Consider the following 19,697-nt stretch of genomic DNA (forward strand, 5'->3'; position numbering starts at 1 on the left):
AACAGGAATTGAATGATAAACAGATGTTTACACTGAAGGTAATATAGATAATTTTTTTCAATTTGACCTATGTTAATGCTTATAAATATTTATAAATGAATTTATGAATAATAATGGAAAACTGTATATATAGTAATATATAGTATAAGCATGTTTATATATTACTGGTTTATATTCTATATTATAGTGTTAAAACCGTACGCACGTTAGAAATTATCTATATGTTTCTCTACTCTTCGCATACATTTTATATTTTTCCAGTTTTCTTTTATGTGAAATTAAAAATCATTAAAACTATGATCGCAGGGTCGGCACCGCGTCACCATGCCACGTCAGGATGTCGGAATCGACATACGATCGCGATAGCGATCTCGTTCTCGCGCGAGCGATCACGGTCGGATCCGGAACGAGAGACAACGCGTTTAAATGAAATGCACCAACAACAGATTTAACAATATCAAAATTTCCGTTTATTTAACTAGATATATAAATTTATACAAATAAAGTTAAATTTTTATAGCAGCGTTTCTCAACCTAGGGGTCGCAGGCCGGATGGCCGAGCGGTAAAGGTGGCAGCCTACCGCTCTGGGGGACCCGGGATCGAATCCGAACGGGTCGAATAATCCCCAGGAATTTTTCGGGGGGTGGTCCGTTCGGATATGTCGGGCCCCGTCCCTCACCACCCGGTCGCCCCATTGTGGGCCTGGCCGAACCCATAATGGGCCTACTAAAAGAGGCCCTCTTAGTGCCCACAGGGCGGAAAGAGTTAATTAAAAAAAAAAAAAACCTAGGGGTCGCGGTGATATTAAAGCGGTTCGCGAAACAAGTCTGTGAAGGAAGCAGTGCGTCCATTCCGCCCTTGGTATAAGACGATCTCTTAATATTTTTATTAATCCACTGTTCTTTCCTGTTATCGCCTTTGCACCATCACTACATACTGCAATACATTTTGTCCAATCTATGCTAGTACAGTAAGTCCTCTACTTACGAACTTAATCCGTTCGTAGCGGTCGTTCGCAAGTCGAAAAGACGATGTTTGGCGCAAAAACTCAAATACAACGTTGTTTTTACAATTATGTAATGTTTAGGCTACTTGAATAACGTTGAATTAAGATTGTTAAAGGAAAGTATAAATTCAAATCAATCACATGTACTGTACAGTACAGTACATTATTTATTAAAATTACTCATTTAAAACAACTACAACTCATTCTCATAAAATAGTGGAAATAATCTCAATTTCTATTTTAGTACAGTTGAGTCCACTTAAGAGAGTATCCTTGAAATCACTGCATCATGCTCTTATTGAATACTCTCTTCTATCTGAAGTAACAAGACCGCCCAGGGTTCATGGTATTCAAATCTCTCCATGTCTTAGGAGCTCTATATAACTTTTACCATTTCCAATGTGTTATAATTTATCATCACATAATTTTACTGTCTTTATTGGCTTCTGATTTTATATCATCAATTTTATCACTCTATCAATTAATCAGCTAATACAATTGTTAATATTTGATACCCTCTAAGTTTTGCTGCCCAGAAGTCTTCAGGGACTTCAATATTGATGCAATAAAAAAACAGTTTTTGAAAACTTGTTTATTTATGAAAAAATACAATTGTTTGTTTGGAATGTGTTTGTTATTAAAATTATCCAAATTTATCATGTTTTAAAAAACATGTTTCTTATACATACATCAAATTTTTACATATTTTCCATTGATCAATCTTACATTAAATATTTTTATAAAATACAAAAATATCTGATATAACAATTCATTTTTAAATAATTATGTCAAGTTCAATCTTTTTATACAAACTGTACAACACTCAAAATTTTATATTTTAATTAACCATTATTTACTATTAAATTTGTACTGTACTTATTTGATTAACATAGGGCTACTAATTGATAACAACTTTATAATTATCAGAAGTACTCATTTACAATATATTAAACATTTTAAAATAATTATTTCAGTTTTAAAATATACACAATGTGGTTATATGATATGATTGATTTACATAAATCAATCATATGTTAATAATTTAAACTTTATTAAACCCATCTGCATGGAAAAATAATGAAAATTTCATTAAAGTTATTCATACTAAAAAAAATATAAATAATTTTAACTGAATTAGTTAAGATGTATCACTACGTATGACTAATGAGTAGTTTTCACTTCTTCAGATTCATAGCATAATTACTGAAGATTCATACTTCATATCAAGTAAACCCTGTCTTTAAGACTGATATACATTTTGTATCAGTGGCATGCCGTCCATGGAAAGTGAGGAAACGCTGGTTCCCTTGTATTTTCTAAAATATAAATACATATTGTGCGATTACTTTAATATTTTAATGTACTTTGAGTTAATTCAAATTAATATTTTATTATAACCACATTATGTATCTTATTACAAATTTCTATACTACATGTGGAAAAAAAAATGATAAGCGTGCTATTGTATATTTGAATATAAATTTGTATATGCGTATTCTCAATGGAAGTGCTGTATTGCAACTATGGGACAGCTTCCATGGCAAAAATATTTGAATTGTGTAAAGAGCCAGATTATATGCATTCACGCATGCAGTTTATAGCTCGTGGATGCTACACACCAAAATATCGTATAATGCTTCCAACGATTCTATCTAGTTCTCATTCTTGAGCTTCCCTATCATCAAATGTCACTGCATGCCACTGTTTTCTATTATGACTACATGAAATTCTATATTTAAGTACTACAGTTTTTGATTGGGCATTATGGTGTTATGTTAAATTTAAAATAAATTTTCAGAAACAAAATTTCAATTCATAACAGGTTATGAGAAATAAATTTGCTTAACAATAGCTTCAATATTGCCAATCTCTATTTTTATGACCAAGGTCATAAAACTAAATCAGAATAGGATCTACTATATTGAAAATAGATATCTGATAAAATTATATATAAAATAGACTTAATCTAAAAGTTTAGTAAGACTTTCAAGATTTATTAAGACTATTTAAGATGAGAACAGAACAGAATTTTACAACTTATTTATAACAGAATTATTTAATGTTAAAAGAAAACATTTGGCTAAAATTACCCAGTTTTTCTTTCATCATCAATTATTTTCTGCTTATTAGTTGAAGTGTATCATTAAAAAGTATTCAATATTTCATTTTGAAAATGTTCTTTGTTAAAAATATAAAAATACTTTAATTGTAAATTAATTAATTTAGATATATTTCTAAAAACTTCTTAAAAATGACCTTTCTTGACATTAGAAATCATTCAAAACAAATGAAATTTATATAAATGATCTAGAGAAATACATAACTAAGTAATTTAGGTTGGGATTTTAAATTTCAAAATGGATCACAACTGATTATACTTCCCATCAGTAAATATTCCCTGATGTCTGTATTAAATCTTCTACTTACAATTATATTTTTGGATTTGATAACATTTCAACAAATGACGATAGATCTACAAAATGGTATAACTTAATAATTATTAGGTAAAATTTATATTCTGTTTAGCAAAATGCTTGAGAAATATATCTTCAATTTTATATAGATACTCATTATCATTAAATAAAATGATGATAATGAGTATCTATATAAAATATATAGTCTAATTAATATAGATTAAGCTGTTGAACAGATTTAAATTATCTTTGTAAAATTAAATTTAAAAAAATGAATATTAATCAATGGACAGTGATCATTTTCATGCAGTGATGGCTTGTAGCTATCTAATTTGGGAATATTTAGTAACAACTACTACTTTACCTAAACTTTATGAAGATATATACAATATATTGCATTTCAGGACTGGATGGTCAAGCAGCTAAGGTGGCAGCCTACTGCTCTGGGGCCTTGGAATCAATTCTGGGTAGGTTGAAAAACCACAGGAATTTTTTAGGGGTGTCTGTCCAGATATGTCAAAGCTTTGTTCCTCATCAGCCAGCTGTCCCATTGTGGGTCTGACCAAATTCGTAATGGGCTTGTTAGAAAAGGTTTTCTTAGTGCCCACAGCCCAAAAAGTTGAAAATAAATAAATATATTGGATTCATAAAATATATGTTTTTTAAATTTATTTTACTTAAATTAATTCAAGATTTGAAATTTTTGTCTTTTTTATATTACAGTTTACAGGTTAGTGTCTCTCTTTCTCAGAGAACTATAGTGTATGCACCTCCACTTTGATCCGGTAATTATCCTGCCATGCAGCCACACTGCAACAACACTGATAAACAGTGCAATGCCATCTCAAGCATTTTCATCATATCATGTAAGACAGAAACCAAATGTGCAGGACTGTTCTCTGAGTGGGAGATGGCACTGCACTGTTTAAAAGTGCTGTGAAAGAAGGGCATGTAGCATGCAACCATCTTAATAGAATTGTTTTTACTTTCCATACTGCCTTGATCAATGCTGGTTTCATTAAAAAACATTTTAATTGTGTATAATGATTTATATAAATACTATAGAATAAAAATCAAGCTATTATTTTGCCATTTTATTTTTCTTTGAGGATGCTGCAGTTCTACAGTACTTATCACAAGTCACCACTGTTTTCATGTATTAATTAGAACTATAAACTAAATAAAAAAAAATACTGTATTATAGTGTCATGTATACATGTACTACATATCTAAATACATATTGTATTAACTTAGTTTTCAGAAAACATTAATTATAAACCCAAATAACTTTGATTTATTTTAATACAAATATTTGAAACTTGAATTGTGTACAAAACAAATAATAATTAATATTAAAGAAATTAAAGCATATAACTGAATTTATATTAGTTCACAATATAAATTTAGTTATATACTTTTTACATACTTACAAAAATTTGCACCAAGTACCTTTAAGACAGTTTTTGATTGTTTTCAAAGATTGTTTCTGTTTGATTCTGCACATCAGCTTTGTCACTAGGATCAATGACTGAAATAGCAATAGATGGAATATTTAAATGAAAATCAAGCATGGGTCTAGGATTCAGACATTCTTTATATCTTGGTGGAGGTGAGACAGTAATTTCGACATTATTGGCATCATCACTTGTTAAATTATTGCAAGCATGAAATAAATTACTGTGATTATGGCTACTCTCTGAATAATCTACATTTAGTACAGAATCTTGCCTCTGGAATCCTTCTGTGCTTGGAAATAACATTGGGATTTCTGTATATTTTGGCGGTGGTGGCGTTAGCTAAAAAAACAAAAACATAAATAATAAAATTTGTAATGACCAAGAAAAAACATTGATCTGAAAATAAAATTTTCATAACATAATTGAACCTGTATCTCAAATCTCATGGAAATGAGAAAAAATCTGAGATAGATAGGTTGAGATATACAGGTTTATACACCATAAACAGTACAGGAAATCCTCGTTAGTTCAAAATTCAAGGGATGAAATAATGGTGAGTTTGAATTACTGTACCGAGTTTCAAATTATCTGAGATTTACATATTTTTATACAATATGCCAAATATCACGTGACTGATGTAATTTATTAAGGAAATGGAATATGGCTACTAATACAGAATGCTATTTTCATTAATTAATAATAAATAATAAAAATAAACTAAGTAAGCAGCATGTGTGTAGTGAGAACCTCACAGGTTGCCAGATAGGTTTTATAAAAAATAAAGCAGAATTCCTCAAAATGTAACTCAAATTATTTTTAAAGTGACCTGAAAAATAGTAACTCATCCAAATGTAGTAGCCTGGAGCCCTACAACTATCTTAATCTGCTACTGGTAGCCCAATCTTGCAATCCCGAAATCCAGCCATATTTTATGAGATAAGAGAAAAAAGGTAGTCCATTTGTAAGGTGATACCTGAAAATCTCTTTACTATGAAAGCAAAGCCATATTGACCAGATTAGAGTTTTGCTTGGTCTATTGTTCTCTTATAGCATGGAGGCACTTTGATCTAAATGAACAAGTTAACATATACATATTACAGCTCAAACAGAATTTTCACTTCAAATTTCAAAGTAATCGTATTTCAAACAAATGGAAATCCTTAAGAAGTAAGTCTTTATATCTCCAGCTGGGACAAAAGTATGGTTATGAACTAACAGGATTTCAAACTACCTGAGTTCAAATGAACAAAGATTACCTGTAATAGGTTTGATTGGATGTATGGTATTTTATTAATATAATAAGTACAGTACATAGCTGTATTAGGTATAAATAAAACATTTCTGACATTCCTTAAAAGAAATAGTTTGTCAATAGTTCATGATGCCTGACTTTCTTCAACCAATAAGATACAGTGTTAATTTCAACTGGGTACTGTATTGCATGAGATGTTTCTCAACTACAATTTATGAACATGAAAATTTACACATTTCTCTCAATTTTCAGCATTCACTATTTAAAAAACGAATATTTTCCACTACATTCAGGGGCTTGCATCAGGTTAAGCAGAGTCTATATACAATTTATGCTATCAAAATGCAGTCAATGAGCTTTGAATTTGTATTTGACACTTCAGTCCATAATTTGAAATTTAGAGGTTTTGGAAGAAAAATTATTTGAGATAAACATGGAAAATATATTGAATTTAAACTGAAAATGCAGGGAAAAATATAAATTTCAAGGTAAAGAAGTTTTGAGAAAAACATGTTTGAGATAGGTAGATTCAACTGTATTTCAGTCTTATTTAATATTTTATTGTTCACAATAAAGTGCTACAGTCACTAATAATTTTGGAATGAAAATAGCTAGCTGTGAAAGTAAGGTGTTGGCATAGTAAAGTGACATGTACTATATATAAGATGAAACCAAATGGCAACATTCCTAGCAGTAAAATTTGGAAGTTAGCACTCCTATCTTAGAAACTATGGGAGGCATAGAAGAAAAGAAAATTACAGAACATTACTAAATTAACAGGAAATGACATTTAAAAGAAATGAAAGGTGCAAATAGAAGGTTGTAAACTACATGTGATGCTATTATTTGCATATGAACAGTATAATCTCTCTTGTGCAGTGCTGTGACTGATGGCTGTTACAGGACACCACTCATACAGAAAAAAGCTCAGGAGTGGCAATATGCAAACAATTATCAATCATGAAATTGTCCTTTAAAGAGTGGAGTTTCAATAAAAGATCATGACAATCTACATAAATGAAGAGTATTATGAGATGGAACTGACATACAATGAATGCAGATGAAACACTAAGGAAGCTGTACATTGCTATACAGCTTCCTTATTTTCCTACTGCCCCCACATCCAACTTTCTCAGGCTGTTAAACAGTTAAGAATGACTAACAGTTTTGCAACTTGTCTTCAAAGGGCTGACCTAGCAGCATGAATATGCATGTGCAGCCTATTATGCTCTAGCATACATTATATTGCTCAGTTTGGTATGTGGCTTATCATCATCCCATGTGTGAGAAATTTCATATTAGCATAGTACTCACTTCTGCCATCCATCACCAGTGCAAGCATTGATTCCAGAGATTGGGATCAGTGCAAGCGCTAATGCTTACACTGACCAATTCCTGGGCATCCAATTTTGCAATGATCACTAGAGCAGTAGTTCCCAAATAGGGAATCACAGCATATTCTATTTTTAATATGATAAGTGAAAATGCTTAAATTTGATTGGTGTAAATTTAGCATAATCTGTATTGCATCTATGTGTGTATGTAATAATGAACTTATATATAACTATTAGTCTAAGTCACCCTCAGAGGAAAATATTTAACACTCCAGGACCTTATTTTTATTGAGAAAATGTTTATTAGATAGTCACAAACATTTTCAACTTGTTCTACAAGCCAGCCTATTTGAATTAATATTTGTTTTTATTTGAAATAATTTAATATATTTATATATTAAATTAATTCAAATAACAGTAAATATGTAGACCTACTTTTCTTAAATATGTTAATAATTTTTGTGTTATGTTATTGTTTTATCCAAAAATATAGACCAATAAATTATTAAGAAAAACTCAGCAGAATTAGAAACTTGAACCCACTACAAAAACAATAAAACCAAAATAATGCAGAAAAGTACATTGGGGGCCATCCTTAAACCCAGTTAGAAAGAGGGTGAGGGGCAAACTGACAAACATACTTCGACAAATAGGTGGATAAGTGTTCACCTACATGTCTCCTGTTTTTTGACATTTTGTTTTTTGTAATGCATTCTTTAATTGATTGCATACTATCAGAAAACTGAAAATATTACAAATCACAAATATCACAATTTTGGAAAGATTATCAGTACCACCTTTTATACTCTTTTCCCTTGAAAAGAGGAAAGATATAAGGATTTGGTAAGGGTATCTGATGGTACACAAAAAGGGGAAGGGGCCAAAAACTTCCCAAATTTAGAGCATGTTGTTTATGGATGGTGCCTTGCTAACATGCATAGCATGTTAAAAAATAATTAAATTATTCAAGGAGATGATAACTAAGAAAAAAGAAAATATGCAAAAGAATTTCTAAAATATGGATTTTCTTATAAAGAAAAGAATGATGAGTATTGACCATTTGTAGTGAAACTATAGTAAACCAGAGATTAAAGCAAATTGTTCAATGTATAATAACTTGAAAAATCTATTTAGATTTTTTGAAAGAAATCCAATCAACCATCTCAAAACTTGACACTTGATTTAGCAAGCTTTGTAATAAAATTCAAGACCAAAATGAAAATGGCTGAATTAATGTTTTAATTTAATTTGTCTTTTATTACTTTACATTATTATCTTCTCAAGGAAAAGGTTCAAAATGTTAAATAAAAATAAATTTTATCAAATAAATTCTTTTGTGTACAGATCCAATGTTAGGGTTGCAAAATTTTTTAAATGTTCTAATAGATCAGAAAAAGTCTGAAAAATACTACTTTAAAAGAAAATTTAGCCTTTTTATCAAAAGGCTGAATTTTCTTGGGCTGATAAGATGTAGTTTACACATGCTAGAGTACTTAACACCCAAAACATTGGATAGTTACAAATTCGTTATTTATATATGTAATAAGACATGCGATTTCTATTAATCCAGCAATACTTGCTGAGGCATTTGGAAAGACTGACTTGTTAATATTCTGTTATATGAAGGACTATTGAATGATGATACTTAAACCTGTTACAAAGTACATTAACTAACTGGTTAGATGTTTTCATGTATGCCCATTGACCATTGTGATTCCAACACAATAGTACTCCAGCACATCATCCAGCAGCAACACAGCATTTTCTGTATGAATTTTTGTGGTCAAGATAATCAGTTAGGTGGTCATGTAGAGTGGCCTCATGATCACATGACCTAATTCCATAGATCTTTTCCTTTGTTATTATCTGAAAGAAAGTTTACACAGTGAAACTGATAAGTCTCCAAGACCTATCATGTCAAATAGTTACTGCATATGAAATCATGACACCCAAAATGCTGGTAAAATGTGCAACAGAAGTTCTTTCCTTCATACAAATATATATTGCAGATACATAGACATATTGCACATGCTATATGTTAAACTGGAGGTTATATAAGTACTACGAAAGTAGTACTTATATAACCTCCTAGTCTCATCTAGTAATACATGGTTACTTACCATCTACCTCAGTTCCATAGCTCTAGCTATCTTTATTCAAATGTTATTTGGTGACTTAAAAATATTCAAGGTGTACAGTAAAGTTCTAAAATAATAATTCTTACAATTTCTGTCAGCATAATTTCTTCATAAGATGGAGGTTTATCAGCAATGATTACTTCGTCTTCTTTAAAAGATTCCATCCTTTGTAAATGATTGTTGGATCTATGTTGATCTCCTGGAAGAGTTGATCTGTTGTTTTCACTACAAATTGACCTAAATTCAATTTAAAATGAAGTTTTATTTACTATTAATTTTAAAAGCTTGAAAATGATGATGATAATATATTTATAAAAAATTTAAAATCTTTAAAAAATTATCATCTTATGAAAACAAATCCAAAAGGATTATATTTTAAAATTCTAAGGTTATAATTTATTTTAAATAAAATATCACTTTTTTTATGTTCTGTAGTATAATTTAATAATTTAAAATGTTTGTGTATGCACACACACCTATATATATATGCATAAAATGAAATGCATTTTTCTATTTAAATAATCATATATATATATGATTATTTAAATAGAAATGCAAATCATCCTATGTATATATTGTAGAATGATTTAAATAAAAATTGCATATTAAATATATAAGGTATCTGTAATTAAAGTATACCATTATTTCACCATTCTGGATATAAAATTGTTAGAAGTAAACATATAAAATTTTGTACACACATTTATCTCAATATGGAGAAACTAGAGTTTCAAAAACAGTTACAATTTTTACTGCTAGAGTGTCTATAATGGCACGACTGTTGCAGTAGCAGCACCACATAACAGCATCACTATGAAAACATGCTACAAACTTTTGTCATCTCTAAAGTACAGCTGAGAGGATGTTTGAGTAATGCTTATGCAAGATGGTGAAAGACCCTACTCTGCAATCATTGTGGGACATAGACACCAAACATGTTAGACAGTATAACATGAAATGTGATCAGTCGGTCTTTTCCAATGCCAAGTCCTACTTGTTAACCTGATCTCAAACCTTGTAACTTCTGTTATGGGCCTATTTGAAAAGCAAAATTTATATAAGTGGAGTTGCAGACTTATCAGAACTAAAGAAGTACACTGAAAAGAAAGTGAGCCTCATTAATCTTGAAATGTTGCTCTTAACTGTTACTAAAGTGATAACCCAATAGTGATACATGACTGAGAGTGCATAAACATTTGAAAGCATGTTGAACATTTTCTTTGATGCTGATGTGACAGTGAGGCCTATTTGTAGGATGTGCCATAAGTTCTCAATCTAATGAGAAAGGGCAAAGAAGAAAAACAAATAATGGTTATTTTTTATTATAATTGTCCTTGATTACAATGCACTTATAACAACATTTAAAAAAACAATTTAATCCCTTTTTAAAACTATTCTGAAGATTTTTGTTTAAAATCGTCCATTACTGCTATTTGCAGCTCCTCATTGTCAAAATGTCTTCCTCAAAGAGCTTTTTTAAAATTCGAAAACAAAAGATAGTCTGACAGGGCCAGATCTGGGTTGTAAGTCAGGTAATTGAGCTGCTCAAAGTCACAGTCTCAAATGGCAGCTTGAGCAAGTGCTACAGTGTGGATGGCTACATTATCACACAAGTGCACTCTTCTTTTTAATTTTCCTCAATGTTTCTCACATATCTTTGCACACAACTGATGTAAAAACATTGAATATTATTTTGCATTTACAGTACTCTTTCTTTCTTTAAAGTCCACCGTCAATATGCCTCTTAATCCCAAAAAATAGTAGCCATATCTTCTTGGTTGATGGCAACACTTAAGGTATTTTTGGGGTTCCCTCCCACAATCTTTGCCACCCCTTTGATTCCATTTTGAAAAAGGGCCATAATAAAGGAATATAGTTTCATCATATGTAACAATAGATTAAAAAAAAATCAACTCTTTCTTCTTCATAAAGGTCCAAAGTCAATAAATTCACTGTCAAGGCGTTCGTGTGAAATGAGATATGGTGGTGTCAGTTCTGACGAGGCAGCAAAGAGGTGCCGACCCTCTGGTCACAACAGTAATTAATAGGTTTATTCTCTGTAGACATCCAGTAATGTTTACATTTTTCATAATTCATAAATTAGCTAACAGCAAATGCATTCAATAAATTAATATTGTTATAAAGTAAATTATATTAGTTGCATTATGTTTATCATTACTATTGAAAGGATTAAAATAAACATATTAAATTTTTTTAAAAAACAGATAATGCTTGTTAATAATGTTTATTTATGCTTTGATTTGGTGACAAATTATTGTGAAGTACATAATAATAGTGCAAAAATGTATTAAATATAAAATTAAAGTGTTAATTAAAAAATACTTTAAATAAACATGCTTAATTTTTATATGATCAATTTAATTACAGAAATTAATATACCATATTTACTTGCATATAAGACAAGGTTTTTATTCATTTTTCACTGCTTAAAAACCTAGGTTGTCCTACATGTGCAAGCAAAGGATTCTTTGCATTTTTGAAATAATTTTTGTAAATTGTGTATTTGCATTTTTTACCAGATGCTTACCCTCTTGTATTTAAAAACAAAAGTATTTTATCTGGGTCGTTTGAATTGTTCTTGTGTATTGTCAGGAGTAAAGATGAATAGCAATAGGAAGAGCAAAGCTTTTGAATTGAATTGAATTCCAAAATCACATGGGAACCTGATATTAAATTTTAATCTATTCCCACGTAAAAACATGATTATTCGGAAATCAGAATTCGGAAAACTCATAAACGTATTCAATGAAAAATGGATTCAACTGTTAAGAATTGACAAAAAATATTCCTGATTGTCCAATTTTACATGAACAAATTATTTTGTTGACTTTTAAAAATTTTTCCTTAAAGTTTAAAAGTAATTTTTGCAAGACAATGTGAGCATTTACATGCATTTGTTATTTTATTTGTGATTAAACAAAATAAAATTAGAATTGTATTAATAAATCTAATTTTCTTTATTTTGATCTTTAAAGTCACACCTTGTCTTATATACGAGTAAATATGGTATTTCTATAGAAAACTGAATAAATACTAGACTTGGCTAATTTATTGTTGTGTGTTTTATTAAATTTTCTCATTTGGCAATTGATCTTGGCCTAAATTCAATGGATACAGTTTTTACTCTGTTTTAATCACATACCAACAGTCACACTTGTTTATGTTAAAGAAAAATGGGATTAAACTAGCACTTGAGTGAATCAATGAGAATGAAAGATATTTGAAAGGGGTCATTTTCAAAAAATGATTATTTTGTTGATATTTAATTAATGGCAAACATGTTTATCTCATTTAGTACAATTTTGAATATAGTTAATTTATACTAAAAAGTGCAATGCATGTTTTAATACAACAGATGATCACAATGCAATAGAGTTATTACCAAGATAATTTACTGAAAATTTTTAATGGCTGTTTGGTATCTTATGTAGATTATGTTGCCCACAACTCATTTTGTATACAGGCCTGTGCACAGGATACTTAAATGGGTGAGATTACATAGTAACTTATTCATCTTATTCACAAATGATATTAAATAACAACTCTTTTTTAAATATTATCATTTGAAATTTGCAATGTTTTTTATTCGAACTTTTAAAGAAATAATTAAAAGAAAAACTTACTTTTTTACAAAACTAATAATAAAGATGATCACTACTCCCATCATAAAACAAGTAGTTGTTATCATAGCTGTACGATATACATGCTGAGTTTTACTAAGTTGAAATTTCTCTAAATTCTCTAAATAATAAATAACAACAAATTTAATAACATGATTTATTTGATAAATAAATTTTGAAAAGTAAATAAAGCAATTATACTAGATTTAAAAAATTTATCTATTTAAATCAAAGCTTCAAATGAAGCTTAATCATTTCTATTTTATAAATATTTATAAATTCTATAAATACAAATTAAAATTAATTTGTAAATAATAATAGAATACAATCCTCATACCGGTACTCCAATATCCAATATCACTTCCTAAGCCTTTTAAATTTCCGGTACTCCATACGACAATTAACAACTAATTAACTAACGTTTTCGATCGCCTCCGCGATCTTCGTCAGGTTTTATCGACGGTTTTGAAATAGAATGCAAAAAGAATTATTTCAAAATTCAAACGATCGAACCTCTCCCGCGTGCAATAATTGCGAATGATCTAACATGCAATTAATCTCCCTGATACCATCATAAAAATGTCTCTGTCCATCCATACAGGAATACTACACTATCCTGAGATGCTACCATTGCGGGTGCATTTCGGATACATACCGCCACGCATATGATAATACGTTGCCATCCTTGAAATTAATACATTTCCCCGATTTTGACGCCTTGTAAATCTCAAGGGTCTCCAAGGCCCTGATGCGGTCCGTGTCGAATGACGTTTTAACGAGGCTGGTTTTATCAAAATCTGCCTTTATCTCGGGGTCGGTGGCGTACATCGACAGAGCGGTGGTGTGTCTTTTTTTGGCAACGTCATATTTGTGTTCCGAGATCCTTCTTTGAACGGACCTCTTGGTAGATCCGATGTATATTAGGTCCCTTTGGGACCTGTGATCCCTTATCGGGACACTATATACCCCTGGTGCTCTTAGAAAATCCGGTTTGTCTTTGGCGTTCCTGAGTAGCGAATAGATCGATTGGGTTCTTGAGTACGCCAACTTGGTGCCCTTCTTCCGCGCTATTTCCTTGTATAGGTCCTGCATACCTCTGTTGTACTGGACCACCGTGCGCCGGTTCGGCCCCGAATTGGAGCTATCCCGTGCCACCGAAGCGCTAAGTGCCGTGTTTGTATTACGGAAGTTACGCGCTAATCTACGGACGAGGCCACGTTTATATCCATGGCTAGCGGCTATGTCTTCTATGTGTCCCAGCTCTGTGAGCGTGTCCTCCCATTTAGAATTATGAGTGTACGCCCTCCTAACTAACGCCCTGAACGCCGCAATCTTATATCGATACGGGTCTTCAGACCCAGCAGGTATGTACATAGGTAGGTAGTCGGGCTTGTAATACACCCGCGTTTCAATACTGTTTACCTTGAGTTGAATGGCGACGTCTAAAAAGTGCACATCGGTGCCTGATAGTTGATCTAGTTTAAGCGTTAGCCCATACGGGTTGTCATTAACACTGCGCAGAAAATCATGGACGTTCGGCTTGTTCTTCCATATGACCATCACGTCATCCACATACCTACGATATAAAATAATATCGTGTGTAAACCTGTGAATGACATCTCTCTCTAACTGCCGTAAAACCAACTCACACAGGTCGCCCGAAATTGGGCTCCCCATGGGGACCCCCCTTTTCTGTAAATACGTGGCGTTGTCGAACCTAAACAGCGAATTGTAGCACACCAGGTGTGCGAGCTCAAGTACGTGTTTGCGGTGTGCTGGTAGGCTATACTTGGTTAGTAGGACGTCCCTAAGGGTGCAAAAGCAAGGTTGGAGTTTGATAGATGGATATAGAGCCTGAAAATCCAATACCGTGACGTGAGTGTTCTCTGTAACCTGTGTACGCTTCAATTCATCGACCAACTCTCTGGAGTTCTTCACTGTTAAGGGATAATCTTGGAGATGTCCGGCCAATATGCGGTGCAACTCGGTTTCTAGCAACTTCGTAGGGGCTCTAGCCTTATCCAAAATAGGTCTGAGCGCAGGCATAGGCTTGTGCGTTTTCGCGAAAGCGAAAAGCCTGGGTGTATCCGGCGACGCCACCACCGCCCTGTTTAATCCCTGCGCCTTTGCCAAGGGTGTGCCCGTGAATCGCACAACCCGTGCATGCAACCTGTCTACGTAGTTATCCGCGACCTGCTCACTGTCCGTATCCACGATGTATTGCATCAACATAGCTTTATATGTCTCTTCCTTGAGTAGAACGAGTGCTCTGTTCTTATCCGTCCTTAGCAGAATGATACGCTCCTCCGCAAGCCATTTCTTGGTTCTTCTTATATGCATCCATATGCTGTCTTTTCTACAGCTTCTGTTACAACTTATTCTCATGGCAGCCTTCCATCTGTAATGTTCCTTGAAAACCTCATCCATTCCGCAGACCATTCTTTCAATGTCCAGCATTACTGTCTCCAGCAAGGGTTTATATGAGCCCGGAGTATACATCTGGCCGTGCGCTACCGTTTCGATTAAGTAATGCGGAGGAACTATGCTGTCCCAGCAGACCAGAGGGGTGGGGGGTACATTTTTCTTGATGGGTTTTTGCTTACTCATTATCCACTGCAATTTCTTCTTGTATCTCCACGCCAAATTGGGACACATAGAAGACATAGTCGCTAGCCATGGATATAAACGTGGCCTCGTCCGTAGATTAGCGCGTAACTTCCGTAATACAAACACGGCACTTAGCGCTTCGGTGGCACGGGATAGCTCCAATTCGGGGCCGAACCGGCGCACGGTGGTCCAGTACAACAGAGGTATGCAGGACCTATACAAGGAAATAGCGCGGAAGAAGGGCACCAAGTTGGCGTACTCAAGAACCCAATCGATCTATTCGCTACTCAGGAACGCCAAAGACAAACCGGATTTTCTAAGAGCACCAGGGGTATATAGTGTCCCGATAAGGGATCACAGGTCCCAAAGGGACCTAATATACATCGGATCTACCAAGAGGTCCGTTCAAAGAAGGATCTCGGAACACAAATATGACGTTGCCAAAAAAAGACACACCACCGCTCTGTCGATGTACGCCACCGACCCCGAGATAAAGGCAGAGTTTGATAAAACCAGCCTTGTTAAAACGTCATTCGACACGGACCGCATCAGGGCCTTGGAGACCCTTGAGATTTACAAGGCGTCAAAATCGGGGAAATGTATTAATTTCAAGGATGGCAACGTATTATCATATGCGTGGCGGTATGTATCCGAAATGCACCCGCAATGGTAGCATCTCAGGATAGTGTAGTATTCCTGTATGGATGGACAGAGACATTTTTATGATGGTATCAGGGAGATTAATTGCATGTTAGATCATTCGCAATTATTGCACGCAGGAGAGGTTCGATCGTTTGAATTTTGAAATAATTCTTTTTGCATTCTATTTCAAAACCGTCGATAAAACCTGACGAAGATCGCGGAGGCGATCGAAAACGTTAGTTAATTAGTTGTTAATTGTCGTATGGAGTACCGGAAATTTAAAAGGCTTAGGAAGTGATATTGGATTAAATAATAATAATAATAATAATAATAATAACTCTCTCGTGGTCACCACCTGGTCGTGGTGGGAGAGCCCAGTAATTTTACTGATCCATAGGGCAATGCAGGCTGGAGCATAAGCTCCTGGTAGGGACACCCATGCCAGTAAGGTCTATGGGGAGAAATGAAGCTAAGAGTGACCACACCCACATTCTGTGGAGATATTCATCATGGTAATAACTAGATCAAAGTGTGATACCGGCTCGGACGTCGCCCGGGTTAACAAGGTCCGCGTTCGTGGGTTAGGCAGAGGCTCACGTTCGAAAAATAGGCCACAGTCTCCCTTGGTTACCGGTGGCGAAAGCAGCACCGGCCCAAGCATGGCTACTGCAATGCCCTCAACAGATGTGAGGAACCAACCCAGCCTTGGTGTTTCTGTGGTAATGCATCCACAGACCACAAAGGCTGGAAAACCACGCCAACGGATGAAATGGACAGTAGAAATGAACGAGTTTATCATCCGTACTTATTACACCATCACAAAACTCGAAACAAACATGACAGCATACAGACAACAACTACACCATAGATTCACACAACAGTATCCTCATCTCACTGTCACCGAACAAAGGGTTGTTGATCAAAAAAGAACAATTATACACAACAACCTTATTCCACAAACAACACTTGAACTTATCAAACAACAGGTTGCTGATCAAATACATCAACAGACAGAAACATCTAACATTAATGAAGATCATGTAACCTGTCAGGATAATCCAGCAACAAGCATTGATAATAACACACATACAACAATTACCACTAATGATACTACAGACACTTCCTCATCCATCACTGATAACATAGACATGGATTTAGTTAATACGCTCTCACTTATATTTCAGGAAACACTCACTAAATATACAGGCACAGATCCCACACAAAGACCACGAATACCAAAAATCAACACGTCGAAGGAAGTAGGAAAAACACTAAATTATGTAAACACTCACTTACTACCACACTACATTCATTCAATTTCTACACTCGCAGACATTCATACATTAGTTTATGCTGGGGCAGTCACAGTAGTGACACACCATGGACTGAAAATACAATCACAGACAAATACACAGAAAACACAATTCTATCACAAGCCTGCCTGGCAGAGAAGAATAGAAACACAAATAAATGACATTAGACAGCAATTAGGCAGGCTGACACAATACACTAAAAACAACATAACACCCAAATTAAGGAAACAGCTCAAAAACATTTTTAAGAAAATAAAAACGCATACAAAACATGAACATCACAACACACACATTACAGAATACATTGATACACTAAAACAAAAACTTGCTGCCAAAGCACGTAGACTCAAACGATACAAAACATGTACACTACGAAAACAACAAAATAAATTATTTACAAACAATGAAAAACTCTTTTACAGACAAATTAATAACAAAGCAAACACTGATACACAGCACAGTGGCACACCAACAGAAGAAGAACTCACAACATATTGGTCTTCTCTTTGGTCCAGTGCTGTCACGCACAATGCTGAAGCAGGCTGGATTGAGGAGGAGAACAAAAACTTACACAACATACCAACTATGCCCTGTGTTGAAATAAGCATACATGATTTCCAATACACTGTTAACAGAACACACAACTGGAAGACACCTGGTGTAGACAACATTCACAATTTCTGGTACAAAAAGTTTACATCACTGCACCAGGAGCTAGCTAAACACCTAACACACATCATCATCAATCCACAAGACATGCCAAATTTTCTTACTCAGGGCATCACCTACATGAAACCTAAAAACAACAATACCACAGACCCCACACAATACAGACCAATTACATGTCTTCCAACACTCTACAAATTATTGACATCCTGTATCGCAAACAAAATATACAAACATGTTGAAGAACACGACATTCTAACAGAACAACAAAAAGGTTGCCGTAGAAACCACAGGGGATGCAAAGAACAGTTACTCATAGATTCAGTCATTCTACGGCAAGCACACAGACAACACAGAAACATACACATGGCATATATAGACTACAGAAAAGCATTCGACAGTGTTCCACACAGTTGGCTGCTACATATTCTACACATGTACAAAATACATCCATCACTCATTGCATTCTTCCAAAACACTATGCAGCACTGGAGAACAACACTACATCTCAGGGTTCATAACACTTCCATACAAACAAACCAAATCTTTATTAGGCGAGGAATTTTTCAAGGAGATTCCTTGAGTCCTCTCTGGTTCTGCCTAGCCTTGAATCCATTATCCAACATGTTAAACAACACACAATATGGCTACAATATCAGGCATGAAAAAACAACACAGTATACACTGTCACATCTCATGTACATGGATGACATAAAACTTTATGCATCCACACAAAAACAACTTCATCAACTCCTACAAATCACACATTCATACACCAAGGACATACAAATGGAATTTGGCCTAGATAAATGCAAAACACTTCACATAGAAAAAGGAATCCTGAAGAAAGAAGATTTTGCGCTTGGAAATGGAGACATAATTGAATCCATGGAAGAGGGCAAGTTCTACAAGTATTTAGGATTCCAACAGGCCAAACTAACAGAACATACACAAATAAAGCAAAGATTAATTAAAGAATACCAAAGTAGGTTAAATGCTATTCTCAGAACACAATTAAATGCAAAACACACAGTTAAAGCAATAAACACATATGTCATCCCAGTACTCACATATTCTTTTGGAGTTATACATTGGACTCACACTGATCTTGAGCAACTCCAAAGGAAAACAAGAACAACACTTACTAAGCATAAACAACATCATCCTAAATCCGCCACAGAAAGATTAACCCTTCCACGTAAAGATGGCGGACGTGGCCTGATTGA

The 19,697-nt window shown here is 33.7% G+C and overlaps 1 protein-coding gene across 3 annotated transcripts in view; it reads right to left on the bottom strand.

Moving 5' to 3' along the window:
• Positions 1-2,093: 2,093 nt before the first annotated feature.
• LOC136977458 (uncharacterized) overlaps positions 2,094-19,697 on the bottom strand; it is a 42,515-nt gene continuing 24,911 nt past the window's right edge. For 2 of the 3 annotated variants that reach the window (XM_067272952.1, XM_067272950.1), the window contains 4 exons: positions 13,247-13,364; positions 9,689-9,839; positions 4,852-5,217; positions 2,094-2,323 (listed from right to left, as the gene is read on the bottom strand). In XM_067272952.1, coding sequence (XP_067129053.1) covers positions 4,873-5,217; positions 9,689-9,839; positions 13,247-13,364 — 614 coding nt within the window. In that variant the 3' untranslated portion in view covers positions 2,094-2,323; positions 4,852-4,872. The remainder of the gene's footprint in view (positions 2,324-4,851; positions 5,218-9,688; positions 9,840-13,246; positions 13,365-19,697) is intronic. The other variant, XM_067272951.1, reaches the window with a different exon arrangement.

The sequence above is a fragment of the Centruroides vittatus genome, unplaced genomic scaffold (assembly GCF_030686945.1).
Source record: "Centruroides vittatus isolate TY-2023 unplaced genomic scaffold, ASM3068694v2 contig_459, whole genome shotgun sequence".
Lineage (NCBI taxonomy): Eukaryota > Metazoa > Arthropoda > Arachnida > Scorpiones > Buthidae > Centruroides > Centruroides vittatus.